We start from the raw sequence: 15,213 nt of genomic DNA, 5'->3' as shown, positions 1-15,213 counted from the left end.
ACAGAGTTCAGTTCTTTCATCCATGTCTGAACACTACAAGGTCAGGAGCTAAGTGACCCTGGGAGAACTCAAACTGATCATTAGTGAGCAGGTTATTGCTAATCAAGTACCATTTGATAGTGCTATTAATGACCCCTCCCATCACTTGGAAAAGTTTTTGGTGCCAGATTTCTGTACATATTTTCTGCTGAAAGTAAATATAATAAACATACAAATAGACACCAAATAATAACACATTACTGAAATAATACTTTTGTTTGACTAGTTACGTCTTTTGGGATTCCCTGGGAACTTGCCAATATTTGCCAGAACAGAAAAAAAATTATTTGCCCCACAGAAAAAAAAGTTCAAAATCATGAGGTATGATAGCAATCTCCACCCACACTACAATAAATTAGATATCACAAAACAAATCAATTACTGATACAAACAAATTTGATCAAACAGCTACAAATATCACTTCAGCTCATTGACATTTACAGATGTTTGAAGAGCCCCTCGGTTAAAAACTGTTATCTTGTAGAATGACAGAAGAGTACAGCAAGAGTTTGAAAAGACTGCATTCAGTGCAGCTAAAAAATGTTTTGCTGTTGGAAAAAAAAAGCACACTGGGTCTGTCAAGGGTTGTTGGCTGCATGGTGCTAAAGTTGACACTGGGAAATTTTCAATTTGCTGTTGGCTAGAGAAAACCAACACTGAGGAATGCTCTTAAAAGTCCACTGATGAACAAAGAAACCTTATATACCTCAAGGGTAGAATGATTCAAGTGAAGCAAAGTCTAAATGGGGATAATGTGGGGCAATTAATTTTAACGTTATTAGCATGAAAGGTTTAATTGTCAGGACAGTGGGGACAAGTAACAGCAGAGGTTAATTAAACCCATTGAGATACCATAAAGGTAATAGATAAAGGATAACAGACCAATTGTGGTGATATGGCCAGGCTTCTTCAGTTACAGAATGCAAATAAACATCATTTTTGGCCTCAGAGTAGATTAAGTTTGATGTAGATATAGCTTTCTTTTAATTTATTCGTGGGACATGGGCATTTATTGCCCATCCCTTGCTGCCCTTGAGAAGATGGTGGTGAACTGCCTTTTTGAATTGCTGTCATCCATGTTCTGTGGGTTGATCCACAATGCTGTTAGGGAGGGAATTCCAAGATTTTGACCCAGCGACTACGAAGGAATGGCAATATATTTCCAAGTCAGGATGGTGAGTGGTTTGGAGGGGAACTTGCAGGTGGTAGTCTTCCCATTTATCTGCTACTCTTGTCCTTCTAGATCAGCTGTCTCCAAACTTTGATCCGGATGTGACCCGTGGACCATAGTTTGGAGACCCCTTTTCTAGATGGAAGTGGACATGGGTTTGAAGGAATCTTTGGTGAATTGCTGCAGTGCATCTTGTAAATAGTACACACTGCTGCTCTGAGCGTCGGTGGTGCAGGGGTTGGAAGTTTGTAGATGTGATGCCAATCAAGTGGGCTGCTTTGTCTTGGATGGCATCAAACTTATTCAGTGTTGTTGGAGCTGCACCCATCCAGGCAAATGGGGAGTATTCCATCACACTCCTGATTGTGCCCTGTAGATGGATAGGCTTTGGGGAGTCGGAAGGCGAGTTACTCACCGCAGTATTCCTAGCCTCTGACCCGCTTTTGTAGCTACTGTGTTTATGCGGTGAGTCCAATTGAGTTTCCGGCCAATAATAAGCACAAGGATGTTGACAGTCGGGGATTCAGTGATGGTGACATCACCAAATGCAAGAGGTGATGGTTAGAGTGTCTCTTATTGGTGATGGTCATTGCCTGAATTTGTGTAGCGCAAATGTTACTTGCCACTTGTCAGCCCAAGCCTGGATATTATCCAGACCTTGTTGCATTTGAATATGTACTGCTTCAGTATCTGAGGAGTCGTGAACGGTCGGTGAACATCCCCACTTCTGACTTTATGACGGAGGAAATGTCATTGATGAAGCAGCTGAAGATTGTCGGGCCTAGGACACTGCCCTGAGGGACTCCTGCAGAGATGTCCTGAAGCTGAGATGACTAACCCTCCACAACCATCTTTCTGTGTACTAGGTATGACTCCAATTAGCAGAGCGTTTGCCCTCTAATACCCATTGATTCCAGTTTCACTAAGGCTCCTTGATGCCACACTCATTCAAAGGCTGTCACTCTCACCTCACCTCTGGAATTCAACTCTTTTGTCCATGTTTGAACCAAGGCTCTAATGAGGTCAGGAGCTGAGTGACCCTTGCGAAACCCAAAGTGGGCACTGGGCAGGTTATTGCTCAGCAGCTGCTGCCTGATAGCACTGTTGATGACCCCTTTCATCACTTTACTGATGATCGAGAGTGGACTGATTGGGCAGTAATTGGCCAGGTTAGATTTATTCTGCTTTGTGTGTACAGGACATACCTGGGCAATTTTCCTACATTGAGCTGATGAGCTAAATAAATAATTTACATTAATATTAGTTTCTGAAATACTGCAAAACAGGCATGCAATTAAAACTGTCTCAATAGGAACAACAGTTTCAATCGAGGGTAATGCACTTAATGCAGATGACTGCAGAACATGATTCTTTTAGCACTCTGGAGTAACAAGGAAAAAGCAAGATGTGACCTATGAGATCATACTCAGTTAAGCACTTGGGTCCAACTGATAGTATGACCCATTATCATATGACCCAATTATTTGAGAAATCAAACCTTGGTAATTGTACAACCCTGAGTCTGACATTAGTATTGGCAGAAGCTGCTGGGAAATATAAAACAAAATGTGACTGATGATCATACACATTTCAGTGTTATTAGGGAATCCAGAATGTCTTCAGGAAGCTCATGATGTCTGGCCTCTGTTCTATAGGTTTTATTGGTGAGAATAATCCAATTGATTTTATATACTTTTAATTTTCAAATGACAGTTAGTAAGAACTACAGCGGTGGTTTTTGGGAAAAAATGAAGTCATCCAACTTTATAGGTAGCTGACTGAAATCATAAAAAGCATCTAGTATTGGTAAGAAACAATAGAAGTGCCATTACACTAGTGGTCGTATTGTGTGGGACACCAATGGGAGACTTATAGAGAAATAGATGTAAAAGCTACACCGTAATTATAATGAGGAAACTTTAATTGAGGGAGGGAAATATTATCTAGAGTAGAATATTTCTGGTCCAGTGAGGAAAAATGCTTGACTTGTTCTGTCAAATAAGATGGGTCACGTGAACCAAGCATCAACAGAGGAATATTTAAAAGCATCATAAGGTTTAAGTTACCTATCAATAGCACATGGATTCATCTAGAGTAAAAGTAATGAATTAGGGAGAGTCAAAGAACAAAGAACAACACAGCACAGGAAACAGGCCCTTCAGCCCTACAAGCTCGCGCCACCCATTTTATCACTCAATTTCAATTTCAAAGGGGCCAGCACAGAACTGGCTCAGGTAAATTGGAATCACGTGCCGGCAGGCAAAACTCATTGGAACAATGGGCTATCTTTAATGAGGAGAATGCTCTGGCATAGCCAAATGAAGTGGAAAGATAAGACAAAGAAATCCCAGGCTCTCAGAATGGCCAAAGAGATAGATAGCAAGATGAATCATCACCCGCCTTCCCAACTATTCAATGCACCCACAAGCCCACCTTCAGTGACTGCTGTACAGGGACACTTTGTGAAGGCCACAAGGAATCATCGAATGATCTCCCCTTGGGCTTCATGGAATACGGGCTTCCTGATTGAGTGGAAGCTCACCCAATGAGAAGCAGTCAGCAAGGTTTTTAAACCTGCTACTCACCCGGACCGACATTGTAGGTCCCAAGGCATACACTGTCTAGCTGTAAGCCACAATGTCTTCACTCAGAGGGTAGTGAACCTGTAGAAATCTCTACCACAGGAGGTTGTGGAGGCCAAGTCACTGAATATATTGAAGGAGGAAACAGATAGATTTCTAAACATTAGAATCGTCAAGGGGTATGGAGAAAGACTGGGCATTAAAATATAGCATTAAGATAGAAGATCAGTCATAATCATATTAATGGCAGAGCAAGCTCAAGAGCCGAATGGCCTTCTGCTGGTTTCTATGTTCCTATTGTCTCTCCTTCCACCATCACTACTGATTCAAGGTGGCGCGATGGCGTGGCCACTTTGTGCGAGCTGTCCACAGCATACCCTCTAATTCTATGCTTTCAAAAATGTACTCCAACTCTTATAAACTTGATCTTTCTCTACACCCTAGCAGTGACTGTAACACCACATTCTGCACCCTCTCCTTAAGAACTCTATGAACTGTTGGCTTTGTCTATATAGTGTGCAAGAAACGTACTTTTCCCTGTATCCCCAATATGTGACAGTGATCAAATCAACTCCTTGAAGCATCAACTTCCAGATCATTAATATTCAGTGTAAAAAATTCTTCCTCACTTTTCTCTTGCATCTCAACCAGAACCTTAAATCTGTATCCTCTAGGTCTTGTACTATCAGCCAATGGTAACAACTTTCCTTGTGCACCTTAACCAAAGTTGTTATAATCTTATACACCTCTACTAGATATCCCCTCAATTTAATTTTCTCCAGAAGAACAAACCGCAGCTACTCCAATTTAATCTTTAAGTCAGAATCCATCACTCCATAACCATTGTGGTAAATCTCCACTGTGCATCCCCCCCCCACCCTCCTCTCCCTCAACCCCCAAGAACTGACATCCTTCTTAACTGGATGCAACACTCCAACGTAGCCTAACCTGAACTTTATAAACATTCAGCATAACTTCTCTGTGTTCACTCAATTTACAGAGCTCAAGATCCCATGTGGTTTTCTAACTATTTTCCCAATATGCCCCGCCACCTTCAAATTTCTATGCACAGGAATTCCCTGGTTCCTCTGCTCCTGCACACTCATTAGCACTGTGCCATTAAATTTATATTGCCTCACCTTAACCCTTCTCCTAAAATGCAAAATCTCTCACTTATTATTAAATTTCATCTGTAATTTGTCTGCCTATACTGCTACCTAATGTCCTATTGGAGTCAACTGGTATCAATCACATTACCTGCTGCACCGCCGAAGTTAAGGTTTTCAAAACAATTAACAGATTGGTCTCAGGACATTCTGACAGGTTAATGCAGACTGAGGGGTTAAGGGTTAAGACTATTGGGCGTAACATTAGGTTAGATTTCAGAAAGTATTTCATTTCTTTTTAAAGATACCAGTTGTCCCCGGAACTAATAATCAAAGCATGTGGTGGATAAGGAGTCACTGAGTCCAAAAAAGAAACTTAAGTTATTCAAAAGACAGCATTTCCAATTATGGAGGTTACATAACTGTTTTAGTGTAAGGAGTTACAACTTATTACAGTCTCCTCTGTTTTACCAAGATTTGCTGAGTTGAGTACAAACTAGGAAAAGAGCTCAGTCAAGGATATTTCTCATCACAACATCAGAGTCTGTCAAATTTAGAGAATAGGCCAATCAGAAACAATGTAGGCTTGGCCAAAAATCAAAGAACTTTCAGAGATATTCATCTGTTTAACTGCAAGCATTGTTTTAGTTTAGGTGAATATTAATTTAGTGAAATACTACCTTTACCATTATAGGTATTGTTTCCATTAATACATCAAAAATAATAGATTTGGCTTTATGCCTCCTTCACAAGTGTATGCATCATGATGCATAATGCACACCAACTACATGGGACAAGTGGGATACAGTGGGTATTTTCCTGTCCATGATTTTGCTTATGTTGGTTTATACAACAAAAATCATAATATCTTTATACATAGGCACAAAATTAAACCTACAATGATACCAACCTTCCTCGTTAGGCTCTCCTACTGCCTCGGGAAGAGGTACAGCATCTATAAAACAGGAAGAATAAAAATGTTCTAATGCCTGCAAGAAGAAGTGCAAAGCTGAAGGACTGTGTAAAAGCTAAGGGACATGCTGTATCTCTTAATGCTAACAGCTGCAACACAGATCAGAACAAGCTATTTCAGAATTATAAGAAACTGAAGTAATCACCCAAAACCAATATACATATTACACAAACTATACATAAAGGCATTTATGTTTTGATTACTTCAATTAATTTAACAATTCTAGAAATATGCCATGGTGTAGTTTGTCACAGTTACAGCATTAGATAGCCTAATTTTTTTTTCAGTATCATTTCGCTGGTACTGTTTGGTATTCACACATTGCAACATGTGGCGAGTTAGCAGATTTTAGCTCTAGCTTGTAACTGGACCAAGTGCAGTGGCTTTGATGGGTTTTGGGCTTGGGGGAGGCAGACTGTAGGGAGAATTACAACCCAGTGATTCCCACTGGAAAGTGTGCATGTAAGATATCAGATGAGAACAGGATCAAGATTAGTTTGAATGAACTAACTAATTAACCAGCCTAACCTCTGTTTAGCTGAGACAGAAACTGAAGCATGAACAGCATAAATAGCATAAATGGAATTGTACTCGAATACAGGTTCAGCAAAACACCTTTTAAAAAGTTTTACGAAACAATGTAAAGCACACAGCTCCCAGACAGACAAAAAAACTGCAAAACTATGAGAGCATAGGACAGGACTGAGGACAGCCAAGTCAGACAGTCAGACAAACCTTGGATTTCAGATTCCACATCCAAGTTCTGAGATCCATAGGCTGTTGTAAGTAATAAAATTGACATTTTGTTAGTAATGCTCACCCCTTACAGTTTCAGCAGATCATGTTAGATTTTGTTGTAATAAAAAAGGAAAATATATAAGTCAGTTATGAAAGGTAATCTCAATGCAAACCTGATTCGCTATCTTCATCCGTATTTTGAAGAACAGGAGTTGCATCTGAAAAAAAACAACACAACTGAGTCAAAGACAATATACCATACATTAAGAATATTACTTTATGACAGGTCAGTTATCCAACAGTCTACCAGGGATGGAATCACTTGAGGACGATGAATTAATGTAATGTAACTAAGACTATTAACAGGGAGAAAACTAAGCACAGGTAAAAATACCAAACATTATCTCACAGATTCACAAGAATAGAATTTATATATTTTAGTTACTAACAAAATTCTTAACAGTTAATTAAACTAAAACTCCATCACAAAATTTTTATTTTTCTTTCCCCTCATTCCACTGAATCAATTTTGTTCATGGGGGAGAGACAAAAGAAACAGCCTGTTTCATGGTCAATACTTTGTCAGGGTAGGTTGCATGCAACGTATTTCTAAATCAAAGTTAACGTTTATTAGTTTCCTTGGGTGGAATGTTGTATGAAACAGATTCTGTTTCTGCTGCATCCCCTACTGCAGAGTTGGCACAACTGGAGACTTGAAACTGATGACTGGTAAAAGAGAAAGCTGCTGAGAGTGCTGGATTCCAGGACAGATAGCCCCGACCGTGGAATCTGATCTAGTTGGCAATCTGAGCAGTAGCAGCACGATTTCTCATAGTAAACCATGAGCTGCCTGTTTAAGGAAGTAAGCAAACCTTGTATGTCTTCAGCCTCAGGAACATAATCCGTTTCTTCAGCTAGTAGAAAATAATTTAAAAAACAGTTAAAATGCAGCTTTATACTGGTATTTTCAGTCAATGTTTTTCTTCTCCTTTACACATGATAGCTGAAAAAGCAAAGGGCTTTGAGCCCAGTAGGCCTTTGCAGTAACAAAATATTTTATTCTTAAACTTGAAATCTTTCGTGGAACCACAAGGTGGCGATTAGCTTATTAGCACAAACAGAGTACCAAGGCACTTACCATAAAATGATTCCACTGTATCTTCAGGCTCTGGGTCATTAATTTCTGCTGAAAGTGAATTAAGAAAATGTTTTTTCAAAATATTTTCCCCTCAAATGTTCTCCATCTTTCTTCAATCTTTACAAGTCTCTCACTGGGGAATAGTTCTAGGTATAAATACTTTGGCAGGTGAACATTTGTAAATTTTCAAGTTACAACAAATTAAACATATTTATACACAAGAAGCTGAACTAATCATCACGTTCCTGCCCATCAACAACTCATATCAGTTAGGGCCTCAAATATAATAAAAGTTCCAAGGGCACTTCACATGAGCATTATCAAACAAAATTTGACACCAAGCTTAAAATAACCAGTTGCTAATCTATTTCTATATTCAGAACTCTGCCTACCAATGCTTTCAAAAGTATTGCATCTTAAGGCATTAGATGTCAGTTGGACAAAAGTCAACAATTGACTAAAATAGGGGCACTTTTTTGAATCATCAATAAAAAAGCTAATTAAACAAATCTAATGCAGATTGATTCATTTGGTAACAAGCAACAAGAAACCTGACATCAGGATGCTCAAACCATATACATTTATGTTTTTTTTTAAAAAGTCCTGAATTAGCAAGTAGTGGAAAGCAACCCACTAAATTCCATCTTCAAACTTACTCCTAGTTGAAAAATAACAGCCTGGTACAACTTCAAATTATATTGAACTTTTGGTTTTTAGGAAAAATCCCTCAATTCCTCTCAACTGCCTATAACTGATATAAATCACAGAACACCCACCCGTCATTTCAGCCCAACCCACTACTTTTGATAAAAGCTGTGACAATCTGGTCAGAGTGTCCTGACCTGTCCAAATTAATTGCAATTCAACCCAACCTGATGCCTGAAGTCATTCCCAATCTGCCCCTCTCCCTAGCCAAGAAACTATTTCTGGATGAGACGAGACAACTCTAATTTGGGGGAATTCGAGCCAGAAACAAGAGAGAAAGAGAGAGAGAGAGAGAGAGAGAGAAGAAAGGGGAGATAGCAAGAAGAGACAAGACAGACAAACAATATGGATTAATTTTTAAGCCTAAACATTGAAAAATAATTTCAGGATGACTGAATTACACAGTTCTTGATATCAGCATCAAAACAAACTGCTGAAAAGTGAACTGAAGACATTCAAACATTCAAGAACACATTGCCTAACAACAGTGTGCTTAAGCAGACTAATTAGCAGGGGGGAAAAAATAGGTTGCTCAAACAAAATTTAATACTGCCAAACCTTGCCCTTCTTCAGAGATGCATGTTCCATTTTCTCAATTCTCATAGAATGGAATCATAGAATTCTTACAGTGCAGAAGGAGGCCATTCAGCCCATCGAGTCTGAACCGACCACAATCCCACCCATGACCTATTCTGTAATTCCACATATTTACTATGCTAACACCCTAACACTAGCTTCAATTTAGCTTGGCCAATCAACCTAACCCGCACATCTTTAGACTATGGGAAGAAACTGGAGCACTCAGAAGAAACCCACACAGATAATGGGGGAAGGTGCAAACTCCACACAGTGACCCGAGGCAGGAATTGAACCCGGGTCTCTGGCACGGCAAGGCAGCAGTGTTAACCACTGTGCCACCGTGCTGCCCATCTTACAGCAAATTTGGTCTGTTCTCATCTAAGAATTTCAGTCTCTTCAGTTGTTCTTTTTCTTCAAACTTGAGTTATGAATGCAGTAACCGACTTTATGTGGCAACTATGCTCCATTCATGATCCAACTAAGTCCTGGTTCGGAACCAATACTCCAAGTCCTTCTGTATTTAAAATTCCTTCCAGCCCAACATCTTTAATGCTTCCAGCCCCATTTCCTTCCCTTCCACATGCTACCAGTTCTGATCTTCCAAAGCACAGTCCCATTTTATTCCATAAAGTAGTTACTCGCCCAGGTGCCAACTTCCTTACTCAGATTCGTCAAGTGCTCCTTTATCTCCCACTCTCACCACAATGCTTCAAGCCCATACTTCTTTTATTCCCAAAACAAAGATCCCCCACACAAGTGCTGTTAGACACAGCACTGTAAAACTCATAGTCCCAAATTACAATCCAGTTGCAATGCTTCTATACAACACAATGTCTTACAAGTCCAACCCTCACCCCCAGTACCTTCTGCTTCGTCCCCCTTAATTTTCAACCTCAACCTTAAGCTTAAGCAATTGCACCTAGGATTGCTCAGTTTGAATCTCACTTTTTTCTCAATGGACTTTGCCACAGTCTCTGCCCACTTTCTCTTCCAGCCAAATAAATGTCATCTCTTAATTTTGTGCACCTTTAGTTTTAAAAATGACGGCAAGAACTAGGATATTGAGGGTAAAAATTGATCTTCATTACAACAGTTTTTATAGATCCATTCAGGATTTATCTTAGGCCCCCTGCTGGCAAGTTAAGTGACTCAGATATTAAATTATATAAAATGTCTGAGCTGCTTGAAAATTGCAATGGACATTGTCAACTCAAAAAAATTGTTATCGAGCTCCCAGAAATTAGGACCAACTGCAGTCTGATTTTGGACCTCTCAATTAGTACATGCACAGTTAGTGTACCACTGCCAATTTCCATTTCATTGGCCAAATCAATAAGGAACATGTTTGAAAGCTACACAGACATTGGAGATAAGAAAAGGTGGTGAGATTTATAGAAATATGAGTTAGAAACAATAAGCAAAATTGTTATCAATGATACAGTGGTCAGGGAATGTAAAGGAGAGAGTACATAACAGAAAGAAAGAGCAAAAGTCAGACGGTAGGCAAACAATAAAGTAATTTGACTGGAAAGGAAACAAAATTAAAGGGAAGAGATTTAATCATTTTTCTCCATGCACAATACCATGCAAAATCTGCTGTAATACATTGTGTATCACATAGAGTCCACAGAACCCCTATAGTGTGGGAGGAGGCCACTCAACCCACTGATTCTGTACTGACCATCCGAAAGAGCGCTCTGTCTGGGCTCCACCCCCCACCATATCCCCATAACCCTGTGCATTGATGATGGCCAATTCATTTAACCTGCACAGCTTTGGACTGTGGAAGGAAACTGTAGTACCTGGAGGAAACTCATACAGACACAAAGAGGATGTGCAAACTCCATACAGTCACCCAAGGCTGGAATTGAAAAGGGGTCCTTGGTGCTGTGACGTAGCAGTGCTAACCACTGTGCTAACCACTGTGCTGCCCACTAATTGTAAGACGCGTATAGTCCAATTTACTATTAACATCATAAAAGATCTCTACTATGTAACATCATCACGTCAACATAATAATCATTAGCTAATAGGACAATAGTGGAAAATGGTCCTACAATTTGAGCTACAAGTCAAGATATACCTTCAATGAACTCATCACTCATTGGCAGCTCCTCTGGTTCTTCATCTGCAAATAAAATAAAGTATTTAACAGGTGGCATAAATATAGCTGATAATCCAGAGCTAGTCAATCCCTAAGAATGTATACGTAGGTTTGTTCAATTTAGAGTATAGGTCAAATTTCACTCCTACTTGCAAATGAGAAGCACCAGCCATTTATTACAAAGTTATTTATACACAAAGGGACTTGGCAGTCATTGTTTAAGATTTTCTTAAGGTTAACATGCAGGTTCAGTCAGCAATTAGAAAAGCAAATGCAATCTTCATATTCATGTTGAGAGGGCTAGAATACAAGACCAGGAATGGACTTCTGAGGCTAGAAAAGGCTCTGGTCAGACCCCATTTGGAGTATTGCGAGCAGTATTGGACCCCATATCTAAGGAAGGAAGTGCTGGCCTTGGAAAGGGTCAAAGGAGGTTCACAAGAATGGTCCCTGGAATGAAGAACTTGTCGTATGAGGAACGGTTGAGGACTCTGGGTCTGTACTTGTTGGAGTTTAAAAAGTTGAGGGGGCAATCTTATTGAAACTTACAGGATACTGCGAGGCCTGGATAGAGTGGAATGGACAGGATGTTTCCACTAGTAGGAAAACCTAGAACTAGAAGACACAAACTCAGGCTAAAGAGACAATTCTTTAAAACAGAGATGAGGAGGAATTTCTTCAGTCAGGGAGTGGTGAATCTCTGGAACTCTTTGCCACAGAAGGCTGTGGAGGCCAGGTCATTGAGTGTCTTTGACAGAGATAGATAGGTTTATGATTAATAAGGGGATCAGGGGTTAAGGGGGAAAGGCAGGAAAATGGGAATGAGAAAAATATCAGCCATGACTGAATGGCGGAGCAGACTCGATGGGCCAACTGGTATAATTCTGCTCCTATGTCTTATGGTCTTATTACCCTTCCACTCAGACATTGAGAGTTTGTACTGGAATCTACCATAAATTTGAGCGTCCAAATGGCACAGTGTCTTATTGGGAAACTGTGTGAATAGGACAAACAGCTATCTACCGCCTTAGCTAATTAGATTAACAAGCAACACAGTGGACTGGATTTTCATCATTGAGGCAGAAAACAACCCTCCCCCACCAACTCACAATAACAAAATATTTTTGCTCCAGGCAAGCAGAGGCAGGATTGATTGAGTCAGGCCCAACAACCTCACAGCATCTTGTAAACTGCTGCCATTGTGCAACAATCCTGTATTGTAGCTTCACTAGGTTCACACCTCATTCTGACATGTTTATTCTTGCTCCTAACATGCCCTCCTGCACTCTTCATTGAGCAAGGTTGATTTTCCAATTTAATGGTAACGGCAGAGTTGAAGATATACTATGCTATACAGATCATGGTTGTATACTAGTCTGCTGCTACTGATGCCCATAGCTCCTCATGGATGCCTAGTTTTAAGCTGCTAGATTTGTTTGAAATCTATCCCATTTAGTCCAGCTATAGTGCCACACAACATGGTGGAAGGTACGTTCAATGTGCAGGTGGACATCACCTACCAATAGAATCACTAAATCCCTACAGTGCAGAAAGAGGCCATTTGGCCCATCGAGTCTGCACCGATCACAATCCCACCCAGGCCCTACCCCATATGCCTACATATTTACCCACTAATCACTCTAACCTATGCATCTCAGGACTAAGGGGCAATCTTAGCATGGTCAATCAACCTAACCCACACATCTTTGGACTGTGGAAGGAAACCGGAGCACCTGGAGGAAACCCACGCAGACAAGAGGGGAATGTGCGAACTCCACACAGACAGTGACCCAAGCCGGGAATCGAACCCAAGTCCTATGAAGCAGCAGTGCTAACCACTGTGCTACCATGCCGCCCATGAATACTATAATGGAGAGATCCATCTGCGGCAGGTAGATTTGTGAAGATCAGCTCAAGTAAGTTTTTTTCTCATTGGTTCCCTCACCACCTGCCACAGACTCAATCTGGCAGTTATGCCCTTTTGGACTTGGCCAGCTCAGTCAACAGTGATACTATCGTGCCACTCTTGGAAATGGACAGATCTCCACTCAGAGTACATTCAGCCCTTGATACTCTGTTTATTCCAAGTAATATTCAACATGGAGGGGCAGTGATTCATCAGCTGGGAGGCTGGGATGGGGTGGGAAACGGCAGGTGGTAACCTGTTTGCCCTGATGCCATGAAATATCATGGGGTCCAAAGATCATGCTGAGGACTCCCAAGGTTACTTCCTCCTGACTGTACATCACTGTACCACCACCTTAGGGATGGTAATAGTTGTAACCGGAACATAGTCATATTGATGGAGTCATACATTACAGATAGTGTCAGGCGGTTTTCTGACTAGCCTGTGGTACAGTTCTGCTAACTTTAGCACGAGCCTCCAAGATGTTAGTAAAGAGGAACGTAAACAGAAAATGCTGAAAAATTTCAGCAGGTCTAACAGCATCTGTGGAGAGAGAATAGAACCAATATTTCAAATCTGGATGACCCTTCGTTACAGCGCAGTAACACAATGGTTAGTAAAAAGGGCTTTGCAGGGTCAACAAGGATGGGTGTGCGGTTGTCTTTTTCAGTGCTTCAATCAACACTGGATGGTTCATCCAATTACATTCCTTTTATTAGACTTTGTTTGGTTGGATTCAACAGAGTGACTTGCCAGGCAATTTCAGGCCAGAAGAGTCACCACATTATTGTGGGTACGGAGTCACATGTAGGTCCAACCAGGTAAAGATAATAGAATTGCTTCTGTAAAGGATATTGGAAAACCAGATGGGTTTTTATAACAATCATGATCCCTATGGCAAGACTAGCCTTTTAATTCCAGATTTATTAATTAAACTTAAATTCTACCACCTGCCATGATGGGGTCTGAACCCATGTACCCACAGCATTAGCCTGGTCCTCTGCATTATTAGTCCAGTTACACTGCCACCTTCCTTATTGTTCGAATCGTTGTCACTGCTTCAGCAGCACCTAATAAGACTGCTGCCACTCTTGCATTGACTTTCTTTTTAAGACATTCACATATAAAACAAGTAACTATCCATTTTAAAAAGATTAAAACTGAAATTGCACTTTGAAATGTCAGGGATACCATTTCCTTAAGAATTTTGGATCTATTTGTCCATTTCAATATTTTGAGAAAAAAGTCAGTGATACGAATGGCACATATTTTCAACATGCCCCATTAGCAAAATAAAACTTTCACTTGGCATACCGATACAAACAGCCCAGGTTCCTTCACATCAGAAGTAAATAATAACTGTCAACTACTGAACACAAAAAAAAACTTTGCAACAAATAAATAAGCACAAACTTTCCACCTTCAAAGTCCACTTGATCAGAGAAATCCTCTTCCAAATTAGATTCATACAATCCTGAAAAAAAAATCTAATGTAATGAAGGTCAAAGCAGCATCACCTAAATATATAAAACCATTTATGTACTGGTGTCATTAAATGATAATGAAAGAAGTTCACTGCAAAATCCCTTAGTAATTTCACCCATATTCAGTTAAATCTATTCTGAAAACAGATTAGGAACCAATTTTCTTCAAATTGGCAGAGGACTCTTAACAAGAATGTCAACTTTCCTCTCAAATGTCAGTTAAATGTTTCTTATATTTACAGTTTACAGAAATAAAAAAAAACAAATTGATGTATTCCATGCTAAGTGGCCTCAGGTACAACACCAGTCACAGTACATACCTGGATCATCTCGTTCAGAAATGACCTCTTCAGGCTCAAGCTCAACTTCATCTACAACACAAATAGCTTTCTGTTAATAGGCTGGACGTGTAGTCAATGGTTAGAGTTAACATTATAAATGGTAGACACCAACCTGAAACAACGTCGTCAAGCTCTTCCTCTCTAGTTTCTGATTCTGGAAGGAAGTTAAGTATTTCCCTAACTTTAGAAACTTTTCTTCACATTTTTAATGGTTACATTGGAGATAGTGGACACATGATAACTACCTGGGATTTTGTCTTCAGATACATCTGCAACTTCTGGTCCAGAATCCTCTGAAAGTAATAGATACTAATCAATTACTTGGGTACAATAGCCTGAATGTTGCC

At 40.0% G+C, this 15,213-nt stretch overlaps 1 protein-coding gene across 8 annotated transcripts in view; it reads right to left on the bottom strand.

Annotated features, from left to right (window-relative positions):
* The window catches only part of unm_hu7910 (un-named hu7910), a 209,986-nt gene that overhangs the window by 94,728 nt on the left and 100,045 nt on the right, over positions 1 to 15,213 (bottom strand). For all 8 annotated transcript variants that reach the window (XM_080194173.1, XM_080194174.1, XM_080194175.1 and 5 more), the window contains 10 exons: positions 15,112 to 15,159; positions 14,979 to 15,020; positions 14,846 to 14,896; positions 14,462 to 14,515; positions 11,115 to 11,159; positions 7,748 to 7,795; positions 7,482 to 7,523; positions 6,783 to 6,827; positions 6,607 to 6,648; positions 5,809 to 5,853 (listed from right to left, as the gene is read on the bottom strand). In XM_080194173.1, the coding sequence (XP_080050299.1) occupies positions 5,809 to 5,853; positions 6,607 to 6,648; positions 6,783 to 6,827; positions 7,482 to 7,523; positions 7,748 to 7,795; positions 11,115 to 11,159; positions 14,462 to 14,515; positions 14,846 to 14,896; positions 14,979 to 15,020; positions 15,112 to 15,159 (462 nt within the window). The remainder of the gene's footprint in view (positions 1 to 5,808; positions 5,854 to 6,606; positions 6,649 to 6,782; positions 6,828 to 7,481; positions 7,524 to 7,747; positions 7,796 to 11,114; positions 11,160 to 14,461; positions 14,516 to 14,845; positions 14,897 to 14,978; positions 15,021 to 15,111; positions 15,160 to 15,213) is intronic.

The sequence above is a fragment of the Carcharhinus amblyrhynchos genome, chromosome 8 (assembly GCF_965287045.1).
Source record: "Carcharhinus amblyrhynchos chromosome 8, sCarAmb.v2.hapA, whole genome shotgun sequence".
NCBI classification, from domain to species: domain Eukaryota; kingdom Metazoa; phylum Chordata; class Chondrichthyes; order Carcharhiniformes; family Carcharhinidae; genus Carcharhinus; species Carcharhinus amblyrhynchos.
Note: the sequence above shows the minus strand (reverse complement) of the source record. Positions and strands in the feature narration are given on the sequence as shown.